The 18,383-nt window shown below is 40.4% G+C and overlaps 2 protein-coding genes across 4 annotated transcripts in view; both read right to left on the minus strand.

The window, feature by feature from the left end:
* The window catches only part of LOC126456997 (dehydrogenase/reductase SDR family member 11-like), a 604,547-nt gene that overhangs the window by 252,856 nt on the left and 333,308 nt on the right, over window positions 1–18,383 (minus strand). The gene's annotated exons all lie outside the window — the stretch shown is intronic.
* Window positions 1–18,383, minus strand: part of LOC126457001 (farnesol dehydrogenase-like) — a 222,571-nt gene that overhangs the window by 168,465 nt on the left and 35,723 nt on the right. Inside the window, exons 4-5 of the mRNA XM_050092968.1 lie at window positions 17,412–17,541; window positions 12,890–13,036 (exon numbers count right to left, since the gene is read on the minus strand). Of these exons, the coding sequence (XP_049948925.1) occupies window positions 12,890–13,036; window positions 17,412–17,541 (277 nt within the window). The remainder of the gene's footprint in view (window positions 1–12,889; window positions 13,037–17,411; window positions 17,542–18,383) is intronic.

The following is an 18,383-nucleotide window of genomic DNA, read 5'->3' on the forward strand; positions in this document are numbered from 1 at the left end:
CGTCGTTTGGCTTCTTTTTCAACCTTGTTGAACATTTGCTTATATTTTTTACATAATTTCTAAGTTGACTTTACACACTCATTGCAGCTCAAGTGCCAAGAACACTTATTACGTGACAGCTGACAGTGTTCCCTTGAACATTCAAGCTGCACCTGGATCTCAGCAAAAATGTATGAAAAATGTATCAAGCAAAGCTCTCACAAAAAACCCAAAGAGAATTAACAACGAAGTTAAAATTGACAAGTATAGGGCCAGAAAAAATGGAGCATTTGGTACCCCATTAAAAATTTGCTTTACATTAGGGCACAAAGGGACAGTTCTGTTTTTCAGATGTTATGTTTGTGATACATATCAAAATTACAGGAAAAGAATGTTTCTGAATGTAAAGCAAGCTGTTTTCCACTGAACCTGCAGAACGAATAATGTTTTGCCAAGACCAGAAGTTAGTGGTCCTTTATATTTACTACAAATGTTTATGCAGTAAGTTCTATAAAACCAATCCTCAAACAATTGAGTGGAGGAGCCATTGTAAAGTGACCTAACTTTCCTTATTAACTTACTGCATTAACCAACCTATTTCTATCAATTCTGGCACAGAAAGTTGTTTAAAAACCACAGTATATTTGTGAATTTGACAGGTTCTCTGCACACAGGCCACATGTCCATCACTTGTTTTTATCAAGATGTGTTTTTCAGACTCCATAAATGACGAAAAATGCCTCAGTTATCTTTTGATACCATTATTTGAGTCATTTGTGCATCATGGGTGGGTAATGAGCCAGGATAACTTAGGGGGATTTCATTTTAGGTTGTACCCAAGAGACTTGCCAAATATGAACGGAGCTGGTTGGCGATATCTGAGACTTTCCCCTTGATAAAATAAAAGTGGCCACAGTGAAGGTGGGTGAAGAACATAATACTTTTTAATGTAATTCATTGATGAATGTATTACTTTTCAACTTCAGTGTTTGATGATCATCTTTTAGTTTCCAATGTAACAAATTTTGATGAGATTTTTGTTGTTGACTGGAACTAGATTAAGTTAAGGCTGCTGCAAACTTCAGAAAATTGCCTATAGTGCCCATTTCTGGCAACAGAGGAACATGTTTTCAAAACCTAGCGGCATACAGACATACAACAACCCTGACATCTTTGATATTCGGGAATCTAGCCGGATGTTCGCGTCGTTCTCGCACGATATTGCAACAGTGTGCCTCGCTGTCTTCTTCAGGTGCTACCCTAGACTGGTCCTTGGGTCACTCACTCTTTCCTTACGAGCAGGGTGAGCGTCTAGCGCTATTCCTGCAGAACATGACTTGTGGCATTTAGGGAACTGAATTTTGAACTGGCCTTGCGATGCGTGGCATCCTTTGACTATTACGAGATTTTAGGCTCGCAACAGGTCAGGCCAACGTGTGGTTGGCCTGAGCTGGATGCTGTGGCCCAGTGCCTGTATGAGCCTGTTCTGTGAACTATTGGTCTCCTGGTAGAACTGTCTTGCCATTTGACGAAATCTCTCCTTGAGCAGCGGGATCCCGGTCTGCTCATGTAATTGGGCTGTTGGGTAGCGCCATGACAACCGGAGAGTGAGGCGAAGTGCCCGGTTCTGAACCCTCTGGAGCTCAGCCATGTGTGTCTCGGCTGCATTGCCCCACACCACAGCTGTGTACTCCAGCACTGGACGGACCAGTGCCAGGTACAGGGTGATGCCTTGGCGGAGGGGAAGCGTCGAGGTCGGGTAAAGTAGAGGGTATAGGGTCCGTAGATGTCCTATAGCTCTACCCTTTATATCCTGAACGTGGGGACGCCACGTCAGCCTCTGATCGAGGGTAACCCCGAGAAACTTAGTGGTCTTGCTCCATGAGACGGGGCCTCCCGCGATCGTGACCGGCTCAAGATCAGGTGGAAGCAGTCGTTTTGTAAATACGACTGCTTGGCTTTTCGGTCCTTGGGTCGATCGAGTCCAGTATTTATGCCTGGTAGGAGGTGGGCGTTCCCTAATCGGTCCGCACCGCGTCGAGTGTTCCATCTGTGGTCCGCGCCCGCCAGACTGCTTCAACGGACCCCTCCAGTCGCGGATGTTCCCACTGCCGTCTGCGCCCGTTTTGCCGTCCTCAACGGTTGTGGTTGTGATTAGAGACCAGATCTGACACACCCCAGATCAAGAACTCTACTTCAGAGGACGGCCAGGCCGGGCGCGGACGGCGGAGGGAACACCGGCGACCAGAGAGGGACAATGTAGCCGCGTCTGGACTCGATCGAACCAAGGACCAGTCTCAGGTAGCACCTGAAGAAGACAGCGAGGCACGCTGTTGAAATATCGTGCGAGAACGCCGCGAACATCCGGCTCGATTCCCGAATATCCAAAATGTCAACAGATCGCCGGGAAAGCATGAAGAATTACATACAGCAACCCTGTTTAGGTACATGTTCCATTGATCAATCTCACAGTAACTTATGATGTACAACATGTCAAGTGCATAAGAAATGCACACATTAATCTAGGTGCTTTTTTTTTAGCTCAAAAATTTTATTACCTACTCCATTCCCTCCACTAGCACAAAATGCGTGTATTATACCTATGGATTTATTTACTCATATGCCACAGATGAATTCTTCAATAGGAATAGTCAAGGAGATATGATTTCAATTTATTTTTGAAACTATTACTGTGGTCTGTCAGACATTTAATTTTGTAATGTATCTAAAACTTTTCAGCAGCATATTTTGCCCTTTCTTCGCCAAAGATAGAATTAAACTTATCTTTTCCTTCCTTTCTGATTTATTGAGAGGCTGTTTGAAGAATTCATAACCTTTCAAACTGATGCATACAAGATGTGCAACTATGAGCCCAACACATTTTAAGCACTTTCTTTTGAGCAGTGAATACTTTTTGCCTGCACGTTTAGTTACCACAAAATATTCTCTATGACATCAGAGAGAGAGGAAGTATGCAAAGATGTTAGCTTACCAATTTCTATACCCTTAAAATTGATAATCATTCCGATTGCGAAAGTTGCTCACCCTAGTTGCTTTAGGAGACCCAAAATATGAATCCTTCAATTACATTCTCATCTGTATGTACACACAACATGGTATGCTCTACCCTGGATACTGACTTCTGTTGAAGTAGAAAATTGGATGTATTGTGTTTTTCAAAGTTATGAGCAAGGCCACAAATAACTTTTCCAAAGACATTTGTATCATTTTCTAATGGAGTTTCTTTTACTGGGTTAGTAACACTTGTATCATCAGCAAACTGTCCGTTTAGTTTCTTGTTTCAGATAAGAAAGAAGGTCATTGACATGTCAAGAACAGAAGGGGACCCATGATCGAACCTGTGTAACACCTAATGTAATTTACCCCAGTTAGGTGAAGTGGCATACTTTCTTAAATCACTTAAACCATATGAAGAAACATTTTGCTTTCTGTTCTGGAGATATGATGTAAACTACTCCAATGCTGTTCCATTCATACCATATAGTTTTAATTTATGTAACAATCCTATGTAGGTTCAGGTCATATATAGTGTATCCCCACCTACTGACAGCATTAACTGGAAGAATACTTGAGATTTTGCAGGTGTCTCGAGCATCTTGTTAAGCTCAATGTTAATATGCCTTAAGCAGTGGTTACCCATGGCCGATCATGGTGCTGAAAGACCTCCAAACTCCACATTTGTGAGATTTCTGCTACTATTTTTCCAGGTCAGTCCTAATACTGTATGTTGGATTCAGAGTCAGGCTGTTTCTTGTTTCCAAGCATAATTACCAGACATTCCTTCTCCAAGTCCCTGCATAGCTGACAAGCTTTCTGTCAACTGGCTGAGGCTAGCACTTTGTTTCAAAAAACTTGTGATCTGGTACCTTGCATCTAATTTCTCCTGAAGCTGGTGGCCTACAACCCTCCTGACTGCTACCTAGAAGCAGAAGAATTCTTTTCTATTCTGATTTGATACCAACCTGTGTTTTCTTTAAGCTAATATTCTGCTTCAACCTACATTCAGGTACATCTGAGGCCCTTCATTAGTTCAGATAGCAAGCCAAACTGGTTTAATAACAATTTAAAAAAGTTTGAAAGTTCACTTTTAACCTTTTGCTTGCTACCTTTTCCCAGCACAGTCTACATAATTACAAATTTACGTTTTCTAGTCCAGCCTTAAGGGCACAAATTTTGTTCAGCGATTTTCTGTCCTATCTACATAACCTGCATTGGTATAGAAGAGCTCATTATTTACCTCAGTTTCCTCACTGCTACATTCGCCCCAATGAAACCATAACCTACAGTCTTCGCAAAACACCACTCCTTCACGTTTCTACAGCAACCACCACATTTTTCACATACGGTTTAATGAAAATATTTATACGAACGCAGACAATAACGTGGCTCAAGAGCACTGAAGTTGTGTAACGTGCACTAATACGTAACTAAACGTTAATGTAAACAAACTTTTAAACCTACTTTAGAAAGGTTTAAGTAACTACATAAACACTGTATGGAAGACAAATTTAACTTTGAACCGCTAAGTCTGGCCAAAAAGATCTACTCACGAAATAACGTCTATATATAAACACAACTAACGACTACCGCCCTCTACAAAATATTTTCTTTTCAACATAAATATTCTCAGAAAAGCGAAACATTCAATAGATAGCCTAGAAAAGTAAATGCCCTAGTGTGAAACGTAACTAAATTAGCTCCTATTTCAGTATCAATCGCTTAGCAAGAGCTTCGTGGACGTGCATCTCAAAGACCTTAGTGCGGTTTCCTGCACCTCAGTGAAGTAACTGCAGATGGTTGCCGTGTGGTTGAGTGATATGAATTAATTTTCCTCTTCAAGGCACAATTCATGCAGTTTTTAATTTTTTTGCAGTCAAGTTCGTGTTTTATTACCTTAAACGCCTTTGTGCATTCTAATCAGACACGTAAGGACGCAGGATAGGTTTGTATGTTAGTACTGGATTTTCGAAAATCATTTGTCATGCAAATTTGACAGATTTTTGTCCAGTGTAGTAGTCACTGTTTGGGCCACACTGTACGAATTGTTTGCAGTGTTTCTTCAGCATGTACCATTTACAAATAGAGGTTGATTTGGAGCTGAAGTGAAATTTGTTGTCCAAATTTCTGTCCCTGATTTCTCTCTGGATGGAACACTATGTACATTATTACTTTTCTGTTTAGAGGTATCCTCTCTTCGCTTTGTGAGGAAAGCGATTGAAAATGCTGCAGGTCATGGAATTCAATTGTTAACTTGCGTTTTTCAGTGGTTGCACATGTAATTGTGTGATGCACACCGGGATATTTCATCCACGCCGAAGGGCCTGCATTTCCACACCATAGTTCAAATAAAATGTTTTCGTAGGTATGTTATGAGCCTTCAACTTTCTTGTTACTATCAGACATTGATACCAGTCGCCAATTGGGATGTAGGTTATATTTTTGTAACAGCATGTAGGGGGCTAGCAATGTTTGGAGTTATGAGGTACTGATACGAAGTGCATTAGTTTGTGTTTATATCTTATTGAAAAATACAGCTATACCTTTGATTATGACGTCCCCATAGATTGTGCTCATTATTTCCCACATGTTTAACATAGTTTAACACCAGGTAACATTTCACAGTATAGTACTGTCGCTATGGATAAGGACACACTGAACACAGCAAGATTATTTCTCGTATTTAAGCGTCTTCTGTTGTGCAGAGTATTGTTGCAAGTAAGAAGATTTAAGTCTTAGGTGCCTCTACTCTTACTTGTGATTGTCTTTCAACTAGTTATGACAACCTATAAAATTCTAAGTATGTTATGTCTTTATAAGGGCAATACCAGTAGACTGTCACAATTCATCTCTTGTCACTTATGATTGAAATGAAGGTCTCAATGCTTGTTGACCAGTAACAATAGTTTATTAAGAGACATTAAGACAATTACAATAGTTAGCACTTCCTGACTTCACTTTCATTTGACATTGGTGCATACTACTTAAATTACATGTTGTGCTCAGGACCAATTTACTATAGTAATTTATATAGCACAGTAGGATATCGTTTTAACTACCAGGTACCATGTACAGTCTGAGTGATTTTTCCATAGAACACCGTAACTTCTGTTTCACTGATGACTTCAGACAGGGATGGAGCAATAAAAAGCTTAAGCTGTTTGTCTAACATAAGCAAAATAAGCACAGGAGACTGCTAATTTCGTTGACTGAAGTTCCTTTACTAATGCTTCTTTTGTAACCAAGGAAATTTCCAGAAAGACATGCTGCCTCATCTATGGCATACCTGTAGCATTAATGATAATATCGTGAACCTGGAACAAAAAGTTTACTTAAGACAAGTGTAGTTGTCAGGAAATGCAGCAAATAAATTCCATATCTGATCACAAAATTTCTGAACAATTTACTTCAACGAAATTTCTCTATAGGGAAAAAAAATTTGTGCATTTCACCCATCATAGACTAAACATCCTAAGAGTAATAAATTGAGTTTAGTAGTAAAGCAACCAGCAACATTTTAGGACAGTGCCTTTTTGCTGCATTTGTCAAAGTGATTACAATTAACTCTTGTAATTAATATGAACTGTGGGGAATTTCAAATTACATGTTATTACATGCTACAGATGAAGCACTGCTAGAACATTTTCACTATTTCCTCTTTAGTATAGAAGCAACATTTGCATTATGGTGGTTCTCATATAGCACACTTTAAAAAATCCTAGTTTTTATTTTACAGCCACCACGTTTTATGGACTATGCTAAGAGTCGTCTAACATCTTCCTTAATGTTCACTTGTAGCCTAATCATTCTCCAGGTAAAACACCAATGGCCAACATGGTTTTGTCATCATTGCGGTAAACACTCACTAGCTCTCAACACACGCATGTCTGCAGTAATTAGACTGCAGAGGAGACATCAAAGTTGTACCTTAAAGTTTAAGCCAAATGAGGGAACGAGCTGCTTAAAGATTCAAGCATCAGGCTGCAAGAAAGACCATCTGACATGAAATAGGAAGTGAGTGTTTCAAAGTGAGAACAGACATCAGAATTTTGGTATCAGATTGAAAGTCTGATAACTGAGTAGAAAATTGGCCAACATGCCTAAAATCAGAATTTATGCAAAAGAGTGTGTCACTTGGCATGACATGACAATCTCCTAAAATGATCTCGTCGACAACTTCATTCACGTGAGAATGATCTCTCATAGGTCTCATAATGCTCATCCAATCATCTCCAAATGTGACTCCCAAAAAGTGAACTCTATAATCTGCTGAAACTTTTTAACAAAATCCTGTGGGGATCAATTCTTTGCCCCACAGTGACTGATCCCAGAATCCTCATACTTTTTGAGGCTCCCTCTGTTTAGTTTGTTCCATTCTTCCCCTTGCCCACTTTTTCCATGGAGTGGAATTGACCATTGTACCATTTTTGTTATTTGTGAGCTATTTTTTGCAAAATCACCAAATCAGTGAAATGCTGGGTTACCTTCCATGCTAGTCGTTGTATAAGGTGCCAAGCTACCTGATTTTGCTTTGGAAAGTCCCTCACAGTGGCTATCATGGAACATGGTAATTGGCAGCTGATCTGTCTCCCATAGCGGCACCTGCCACTATTTCTGGGCTATCAAACTGGCAGCCTAAAACAAAGGCATTTCTCAGTTGCTCTGAGCTTAGAAGCATTGTAGCTGTCAATATGTCTTCAATGGGACATGTTCAGAGGAAAGCACAATACTTCACTCAAATTGTATTTGGCCGTCTTGTGTGTCAAGCTGTTCAGGTGTGGCTTAAGTTGAATCCTTATGTCCGTAATGTCCATACCATCAGGCTGTGCAGTATTTGAGTGTGTGTTATCGAGAATGTTTTACAAAATGATCCCTTGTCTTTACATTGCAGGTGTAAAAAATTAAATCATACTTAGTAGTAGTTGAGAAATTTAGACTGCAGAAACATGCATCTGATTACAGTCTTAAAAACCCTACACTAAGCTTGCATATAATTGAAATAAATTCCAGGTAAATGTAACCCAGAAGGGTTAATATGCCTAATTCTACACATTGGAGATACTTAAGCAGACAGTGCCCTAGGGAGGATATTAAAAATTGAGCTTTAACTGGGTGTCTCATTTCAGCACAATCTGAATGAGAATCATTCTGTGCTCTAGGGGCTGTCCATGTTAAGTGGGTGGTGAAAGCTGTTTGTTGGTTAAAAATGTTTGTGTTAAGTATGAATTACGACCACAAGAAGGAATGTAGAGTACCATGTGCCTCCACTGTAGTATTTGGATTTTATATTTATAAATTTTGTAAATATTGTGTCTCCACTCAATGTCTGAGGTTTGTCAAAATTGAGAACTGTAAAAATAATTTGTAGTACATAAATCATGTTCTGTCATCTTGCCTGTCTTCAGGCCTAAGTAGTCTCCATATCAGAAATTACATTGGTCTAAGTCTTCAGCCTTGAGGTAGAAACATCAGATTAAAACAAAGGAATCAAACAGGAATTTGTCAACTTCCAGAAAATATCGACATTTTGTAATAGGCCTAAAATAATAGTTTTGACCGAATTGGAATGACAAGTTCTGTAAGAGCATCTGGAGTGTGATGCCAATTATTGTCAGTTGTTAAAAACCATTGAACAGCTAAGATAGCATAAAATATTTTATGCTATCTTGGCTGTTCAATGGTTTTTAACCCATCACCCTTCACGTCTCAGAAAATGAGAAAATTCAGATTTCATCAATGTTTTACACTGAATTATTAAACTGAAAATTGTAAATGAGATGAGTCACACTCTGACTATTACACTACAAAAGCTGTATGTGCTTAATACTATATATGTTTACCGTTTTCAGGAAATAAAAGAACCACAAAGAATAATTTTTAAAAGGAAGTAGGATTTTCTTGTATCTGACTTCTTAAATAGCAGCTTTATACATTCTACTAACGAAGTTAGTACAAAACAGTACTAATTAAGTTTATTTACATTTACATTATTGGTCAATTAGCTATTCAAGACAATATTTAATTTTTCGACTTTTTCAATACCTCAAATGGATCAAGGGTTTCCCCTTGTCCTTACGTGCTGAGCTGAAATTATAAACAACTCTTTCCCATATGAAGTTGAACCAAACTGCAGGGGGGGGGGGGGGTATGCAAGAAAATAATATCAAACTTCAATTAGAGCCACACTGTCCATGGACTCAAGAATGATAGTTTTGTGATTAAACTTCAGTCCTTTATTGTGTGTTATACTTCATGTAAAACTAGTAACATCTATAGCTCAAATTTGATTGCAGCAAGGCCATCATGAGGGTGGGTGATGAAGTAGGTCTGAAGTATAGTGGTCCCAATTCATTGTACAAGGTTCATTCAAGATCTAAGGCCTCCGATTTTTTTCTAATTAACTTCTCACCCGAAATCGATGAAACTGGCGTTACTTCTCGACGTAATCGCCCTGCAGACGTACACATTTTTCACAACGCTGACGCCATGATTCCATGGCAGCGGCGAAGGCTTCTTTAGGAGTGTTTTGACCACTGGAAAATCGCTGAGGAAATAGCAGCACAGCTGGTGAATGTGTGGCCATGGGGAGAGTCTTTCATTGTTGGAAAAAGCCGAAAGTCACTAGGAGCCAGGTTAGGTGAGTAGGGAGCATGAGGAATCACTTCAAAGTTGTTATCACGAATAAACTGTTGCGTAACGTTAGCTCAATGTGCAGGTGCGTTGTCTTGGTGGAACAGCACACGCGCAGCCCTTCCCAGACGTTTTTGTTGCAGTGCAGGAAGGAATATGTTCTTCAAAACATTTTCGTAGGATGCACCTGTTACTGTAGTGCCCTTTGGAACGCAATGGGCAAGGATTACGCCCTCGCTGTCCCAGAACATGGACACCATTTTTTCAGCACTGGCGGTTACCCGAAATTGTTTTGGTGGCGGTGAATGTGTGCTTCCATTGAGCTGACTAGCGCTTTGTTTCTGGATTGAAAAACGGCATCCACGTCTCATCCATTGTCACAACCGACGAAAAAGTCCCATTCATGCTGTCGCTGTGCGTCAACATTGCTTGGCAACATGCCACACGGGCAGCCATGGGGGTCGTCTGTCAGCATTCGTGGCACCCACCTGGATGACACTTCGCATTTTCAGGTCGTCATGCAGGATTGTGTGCACAGAACCCACAGAAATGCCAACTCTGGAGGCGATCTGTTCAACAGTCATTCGGCGATCCCCAAAACAATTCTCTCCACTTTCACGATCATGTCGTGAGACTGGCTTGTGCGAGCCTGAGGTTGTTTCGGTTTGTTGTCACACGATGTTCTGCCTTCATGAAACTGTCGCACCCACGAACGCACTTTTGACACATCCATAACTCCATCACCACATGTCTCCTTCAACTGTCGAATTTCAGTTGGTTTCACACCACACAAATTCAGAAACTAATGATTGCACGCTGTTCAAGTAAGGAAAACGTCGCCATTTCAAGTATTTAAAACAGTTCTCATTCTCGCCGCTGGCGGTAAAATTCCATCTGCCGTACGGTGCTGCCATCTCTGGGACGTATTGACAATGAACGCGGCCTCATTTTAAAACAATGCGCATGTTTCTATCTCTTTCCAGTCCAGAGAAAAAAATTGGAGGCCTTAGAGAACTTTAATGCACCTCGTATGAGGATGGCTGGACAAAGTTGTGAGGGTAATTTTGGTCTGAAGGCCTCCACGAGATCCTTGACATTTGGTGAGGCACTGCTTTCACTGCAATGACAACAGCCCTGGGTGGCTAGGCTGTATGTAACTGTTGTGGAATGGGTGGCAGCTGTGGTGTAAATGAATGTATTTTTAATTGATGGTAGACTACGTGGGTCAAAGTACTAATGTTGCCATCCCTTAGGTGCTCAGCACTGAGGGAGTTGGCTTGCTGGGTTGAGAACTAGGTGAAGCAAATGGGGAGAAGCTTTGTTGACAGTCATTCTTACACACCATTTGTGAGTAATGGTAAAGTGAGAAACATGCAGTGTACCAGATGTATCCTCCGACACTGTGGCTTGCTGAGCATAGCTACAGAAGTAAATCTTCATTTCTTTTTCAAATGTTTCACTGATGGTAACTACTACCACTAGTTACAGACTTCAGTAATGAATGCAACTAGCTGTATGAAATAATGTTAACCTACCACCACTTCTTTTGATGTGTTCCACAAGAGCACCAAATCTGTAGATACTTAGTTTGATGCCTTCCACATTTCGACAGCCTTTCACAGGTGTGATGGCATGTTTGCTGCCTGTCTCCAGTGAATATTTTACACGAGGACTGTACAGTTTGATATAAACATTGCTACTGTGCATTAAGTATAGCTTCTCATCTAATCAGGTAATAATGCAAGAGTACACTCAACAGCTGCCAGCTGCCCTCCATATCTCCCACTGCAGGAGATGCTAAATTTTATTACCTTCACATACAGAATTCTCCTGCCCCAATTAACAGACTAAATCCAGTGTCACTGGAAGAAAGCCAGAACATGTCACAAATATTGACTTGTCAGTGTACCAGAGCTGTTTGTGAAAAGTCAGGATGTATTGCTATTTGCCACTATTCTTGCAACTGAAAATGCTAGATGGTTGTGGATTCTACATGCTTTCAATATGGTTGTATCTTCAATTTATGATGTTTCTTATAATGTTATCAGCCAATGTCAAAGTACTGGACGTGTATATCAGTTACATGCCTGGCAGCAAAATAATATGTATAAACCTGAAAAACATGTACTGGAGTACACTGTATGAGGTAGGAACCTAATCTGAACTGGTAACAGTATGCCTGGTGCTTAACAAAACAGTGTATCCACAGTTCTGATTTTTATTTTATAAGAAATCATGTTTTGTTCCTTCCACCCCTCTTCCGTAACAGTGATACGAGTCCCCCTCCCCTCAGGTTAGATCGTGCATAAGCTCTTGCATTACATCTGCAAAAAATAACTGCTGTAATCGAAGATAATTGACTTTACTACAGTAATTGAGCATGCAGTTTACCAGTATTGGACAGTTATTAAAATGCATGGTTTTGGATTCAGGGCACTGTTCATGGATTATCAATAGTCTGCTATAAAATAAATGGAAACACTATACTGCTTTCAGTAATGGTTAGCAGAATATTTCTGTGTAATTTGTCTTACATATGTACTTTTGTTTCTCTTTTCTGGAACTTGCCATCAGAATTTATGCTCTTGGATCATCACAAGCTTCCAACACAGGCAGCTTGCCATTGCTTTTGGCATATACATGTGCTAACCGTCTGAACGTCGGTATATGTAGAGGCTCACCCTCTCCATGCTATATGTTCTCAGTCCACGAAACACCATTTCTTTCCTACTGTAGTTGGAATTTGTAGCATTCTCATCAAAATCAGCATGGCAGTGTGCATATTTCTAGTACAGATTTTGTGACATGTCACATGTCACTTAAAGATGCAATGCTTTTTCCATGACAGTAGGGTGGCCATTATGCTCATTCAGACCCGTGTTTCACATCACATCAAATACACGTGATTTATGTTTTATTTAAGAAATGAAGACAGTATCAAAGTCAGTCAAGTGTCTGATGTGATCATATTGCAGTACAATGTGACGAGAAAGAATGACTAGTCTCAAAACTTAATAGCACTGAACTGCTATTGGAGATTAACATTCCAAATGTGCATGGGATGCAAATATTTTGTCACTATATACCATTTACAATTCACAGTTATGTTACTCATAATTAAAGTTTCTTGTGCTCATATTTAACGCCTGATATGCTAAGGCACCAAGGACGATGAGCTTATTAAAATTTAAAGACAGTTTGTGGAAGATATGGACATTAGCACAGTAATAGAAGCTACAAATACTCTATTTCTATCATTTACCTGTACACGCGGATGTTGAGACAACATGTAAACTACGGCATTTGCGACATCTTCTGCTTCAAGACAAGGCGCTACGTTGAAGATGTCTGAAGTTATTTTCTTTGAATGAGAGAAAATCTCAGTCTTCACCAGCCCAGGAGAAATCGCCTGCAAATTAAATAAGTTTGAGAATTTTATCACAAAGATAAAAAATCAAAATGAAACCGATAGCATTGTTGGCAAAACTGATGGTTTCTAAACTTGCGAGATTTCAGCCCAGTTTAGGTGCTTTTCCAAATTATTTCGACAGATGCCCTCTTAGTCCTCAACTGAAGAACGTTCATTTTTTGTACTTATCGAAAACAGAACTATTAATCAGCTATAAAAACTATCTCTGGAAATTACCTAGGAGCAGCACATGGTTTGGAAGTACGTATTTTTTGCATCATGGATAGAAATGTGGGCAATGGACAGATCTGAACTTTCACGATATTCACATAGAGAGCAGCCAGATCAGATACTGAACCAGTTTAAGCAATAATGGGCGCCAAGCTATGCAGAGCTTGAAGAAAAAAAAAGTAAAAAGGGAAGTTAACTACTTATCAGTTTTACCAACAAAGGTTCTCATTTCTCCGACAGTGCTAGAACCATTTGATTCCTGTCGTTAACATGTAGAATAACTACATATTTAAACGATAGCTGACCAAGCTCTAGAAAACCATGTATCACTTAAGCCAAGGGCCTCGGTCCAGATTTTATACCAGTCAGGATCATCTCAGAGTATGCTGATACAATAGCTCCATATTTAGCTATTATATACAATCGCTCGCTCACAGAAAGATCCGTACCTAAAGACTGGAAAACTGCTCAAGTCACACCAATACCCAAAAAGGGAAATAGGAGTAATCCGCTGAATTATACGCCCATATCACGTCGACTTGCAGTAGGGTTTTGGAACGTATACTTAATTCGAACATTATGAATTACCTCTAAGAAAACAATTTATTCACTCAATTAGCGCGGATTCATAAAATATCGTTTTTCTGAAACAACTAGCTCCTTATACTCATGAAGTAATGAGTGCTATCGACAGGGGATGTCAAATTGAGTCCATATTTTTAGATTTCCAGAAGGCTTTCGACACCGTTCATCGCAACCGTCTTCTAACAGACCTGTGCGCCCATGGAATATCGCCTCGATTGGGCGACTGGATTCGTGATATCCTATCAGAAAGATCACATTTCGTAGTAATAGGAAGTCATCAAGTAAAGCGGAAGTAATATCCGGTGTTCCCAAAGGAAGTGTTATAGGCCCTCTATTGTTCCTGATCTATATGACGTATGAGACAATTTTATTAGCCATCTTAGATTATTTGCAGATGATGCTGTTATTTACCGTCATGTAAAGTCGGTTGACCAAAACTAATTGCAAAATTATTTAGATAAGATATCTGTATGGAGCGAAAAGTGGCTGTAAATTGAACTCAATACTTAGGGATTACAATTACAAATCTAAATTGGAACGATCACTTAGATCATGTTGTGGGTAGAGCAAACCAGACTGCTATTCACTGGCAGAACACTTAGGAAGTGCAACAGATCTACTAAAGAGACTGCTTACACCATGCTTGTCCGCCTTATTCTGGAGTATTGCTGTGCGGTGTGGGATCCGCATCTGGTGGGACTGATTGATGACATCGAGAAAGTACAGAGAACGACAGCTCGTTTCGTATTATCACGAAGTAGGGGAGATAGTGCCACAGACGTGGTATGTCAATTGGAGTGGCCATCTTTAAAACAAAGGAGTTTTTAGTCGCGACGGGATGATCTCATGAAATTTCAACCACCAGTTTTCTCCTACGATTGCGAAAACTTTGTTGGCACCCACCTACATAGGGAGAAATAATCACGATACAGTAAGAGAAATCAGGGCTCGCACAGAAAAATTTAAGTACTCGTTTTTCGCGCGCGCCGTTCGAAAGTGGATGGTAGAGAGACGGCTTGAAGGTGGTTTACTGAACCCTCTGCCAGGCATTTTATTGGGAATGAAGTTATCACGTAGGTGATAATATTGAGAAAGTTACTGCTAGGGCTACATGATTAAGCCTTCCTGAACAATGATGGCTAAGAAGTATACAACATCGTAATTTATTCTGTACTCTCAATTTGTATTAAGTATTTCTGTGTATTCTGACGGAACTATAGTCAACGGTTAATAAATTCATGCAGAAAGGCGTCAGTTTAACATCTATTTAGTCACACTAGACGTCTGGACATCAAATAGAGGTTACAAAATAATATTTAGCATACATATGATTAACAACGGACAATTTTTTTAATAAATTGGCAAGGCATTCTAAAGGATTTAAACTTTATTTTGCTGTGAGTGCACTCAAATGGACTGAGGCCCGTAAACTATGGACCGATTCACTTAGGGTATAGAGGCACTACCCACTCACAGGGCTAATTCAGCTGAAATAAATGTCGCAAGAGTGCGCTAGTTCCTCACAGATGCGAGGTAGTTTTGCCTTCAGCGTGTGCCAGCATCTGTCATGTGGTTGTAGTGAAAGTGTTTTCCGTTAAATTGACGGGACAGCAGAACAAACTCCAGAGGTAAGCGAACTGTGATGGATTAGTGCCATAATTAAAGCATTATGCCTAACAAAATAAGGCGCACCATGCACAAAATGTTAAATTTTAAACTCTTGTTACTTGTGTAATAATGTAGGTCATGCAGTGTGTGTGTGTGTGTGTGTGTGTGTGTGTGTGTGTGTGTGTGTGTGTGTGTCAACTATCGCTGGCGTTTTCCACAGAACTGATTTGCCACATCTTTCGAAATATGTGCCAATGGGGCTATTTCCACTCTGTCAAATTATTAGTTTAACTGATGTTTCACTGCGAAATTCTATAGAAAGTTTTCTTGGCTTCTTTTCAGATGGACTGAGCATACAAAAAGCCAAGTGGTTCATGGTCCGAGGAAGATAAAACAAGAAATATATAGTTTTTACAGGCAGCTCCTCTAGATGAAGTGCCAGCAATGTGCTACATGGTTTCAAGAAGTGTGTGGGGGTGCGAAAGGACGAAAAAGGTTTATTTGGGATAAATGCTTGTGACTGACAAATACAATGGGCGGTATAGCCTTTCTATTAGTACGACCATTTTTATATAGTGTCATAATTGCCTTCAAGTGTTTAATACTTTGCCCGTGTGAAGGAATTTCGACCTGTTATATACTGGAATGTGTTCAGATGTGTACCTAACTTATCGTACTGACAGATCCTTAAAATGTTTGTCATATTATACAGGGTGTATCAAATGTACGACAGAAATTGCAAGACACCTTCCGAACAGAGGAATAAATTTACATGAACAGGTGTGTGGGGGTTATAACTAGTTTTCTCCAACTCAATGATGGGAAACACTGAACAGGACGTTAGAATCATGGGGAACATGCACTATTGCTGACATCTGGTTTCGTTGGGCACCGCCACCTGTTTTTCATGTCCCTGTTACCATGCGACTTACGTCATTTCTTATTTACATGTAACGTTCGTACTGATGGCTAGAGCAGTTAATTTTTACAAGCACACTGGTTACTACGTAGAGTTAATCACATACTTGACTCGTGTAATTACAGTGTACAGAAATTCAGAGAAGGCAGCTGCCCATTTGATGTATGTTTCAGCTGACAGCAATGGCACTCGCGCTCAACGTTTGTACCGGGAGATTTCCAGGAAGAAGGTGCCAACAAGATCTTTTGAATCCATTGATCGTTGACTAAGGGAACATGGAGCATTTAAACCTGATACTCGCGACCGGAAGAGGTCTAGAAGGGCGAGGGCACCGCAACGGGAGGAGGCAGCTAACGGCGACCCTAGTGTCATTTGCAACAATCTTGACCACATGACTATCTGTGGAGTGTTACATGAGGACTAGCTGTATCCACACAGTTTACCGTGTGTACAGGCACTATTAGCAGCTGATTTCCCTGCTCAGGTACTCTGACTGGTACATGCAACGAAGTTTAAACGAGTTGAATAGCCTCGCTTTACCCTACTACTGTTTTGGAATTGCAGTTGAAGGGTTTTGCTCACGTCTTTCAAATGGCTCTGACCACTATAGGAGTTAACTGCTGAGGTCATCAGTCCCCTAGAACTTAGAACTACTTAAACCCAACCAACCTAAGGAGATCACACACATCCATGCCCGAGGCAGGATTCGAACCTGCGACCGTAGCGGTCACGCGGTTCCAGACTGTAGCGCCTAGAACCACTCAGTCATCCGGAAAGACGTTGCCGGCCGGAGTGGCCAAGAACGAAGTAAACTTTCTAGTGCTCTCTAGCTGATCTCGTCGAAGCCCATAACTCATTTTCAGATATAATAGTTTCAGACAACGGTTTGAAATGGCACTGGCACCTGTATCCAGGTCCGTGGGAGTGCTACAGTATCACCCGAACGTGTAAACAGCAAAAATAAGCACTTTGTACAAAACTTCAAAAATTGTAAACTGCAAGGAGCAGTGGTAGCCGATGCAGCGAACTTACCCCAACGCGTATCTTGCTGCCCCTGGCGACCAAATCTTTACGTAAGCCTTCCAACAGCGTATTGACTGCGTGTTTGCTTGCGTAATACATCGCCAGGTCACTGTTGTACGGCGGAGTGTGAGCAGCCAAGCTGAAAAAGCCGGAAGATATGTAAGTAGATCGACAAAAATTAAACTACACGTATTCTCGCATTGTTATATGTAGAGAATTCTATTTTCTATCAACAGACGTAGCATTTTTCTCAGGCATCCCCTAAAAGACAGAGCTTCGGTATCCACTAAAATTGAAGATGCGATGGAAATGTAGAAACACAGCAGAAACAGACTGCCTTGTCTTACGACTTTCGTTACTTCAATTGGCTTGATAATGTGCTATTTCGCTTTCTTTTGACGCCTATCTACCTACCATAGTGCTTGCACACTTGCCCTTCCTGGAATCTAAGTACAGACTTGGGTTACAGAGTTCTCTAATCTTTAGGAGTTCTCCTCAGCTACATTAAACTGCACACTTAACACCGCCCAAAAGAAAAATATTGCAGTTTTATCAATAACCTGATACTGTTCACGCAAAAGTATGCCAAAAATTATGCCAATGCCAGCTGTGGTTACAGAACCACGCCGAAATAATGTCTTCACTCCTTTTCTGTAGCTTCCTCTCAGCCCTTGCGAGCTGCAGAAAGGAACCAGTTTCACAGCATGGACCACGGATTCCATTGTCAATTCCCAATAAACATGGCGGAAGTATGTATGCCACTGAACCGTCCAATTCCCATTAGGACATCCTGTCCCCTTGATGCACAATGGAATCACAGCAGTAGTTTACCACTGGTCTGTCGAGAAAAGTCTCACGACACTGATTCTGCATTAGTTTTATGTAACAGACCTCTTAATTATCTCTGAAGAACAGTTATGCTATATTGTTTTTCCCTCTGTACTTAGTATGACAGTCGAAGAAAAAAAGCAAAAGGAAATA

This window comes from Schistocerca serialis, chromosome 2, assembly GCF_023864345.2.
Source record: "Schistocerca serialis cubense isolate TAMUIC-IGC-003099 chromosome 2, iqSchSeri2.2, whole genome shotgun sequence".
Lineage (NCBI taxonomy): Eukaryota > Metazoa > Arthropoda > Insecta > Orthoptera > Acrididae > Schistocerca > Schistocerca serialis.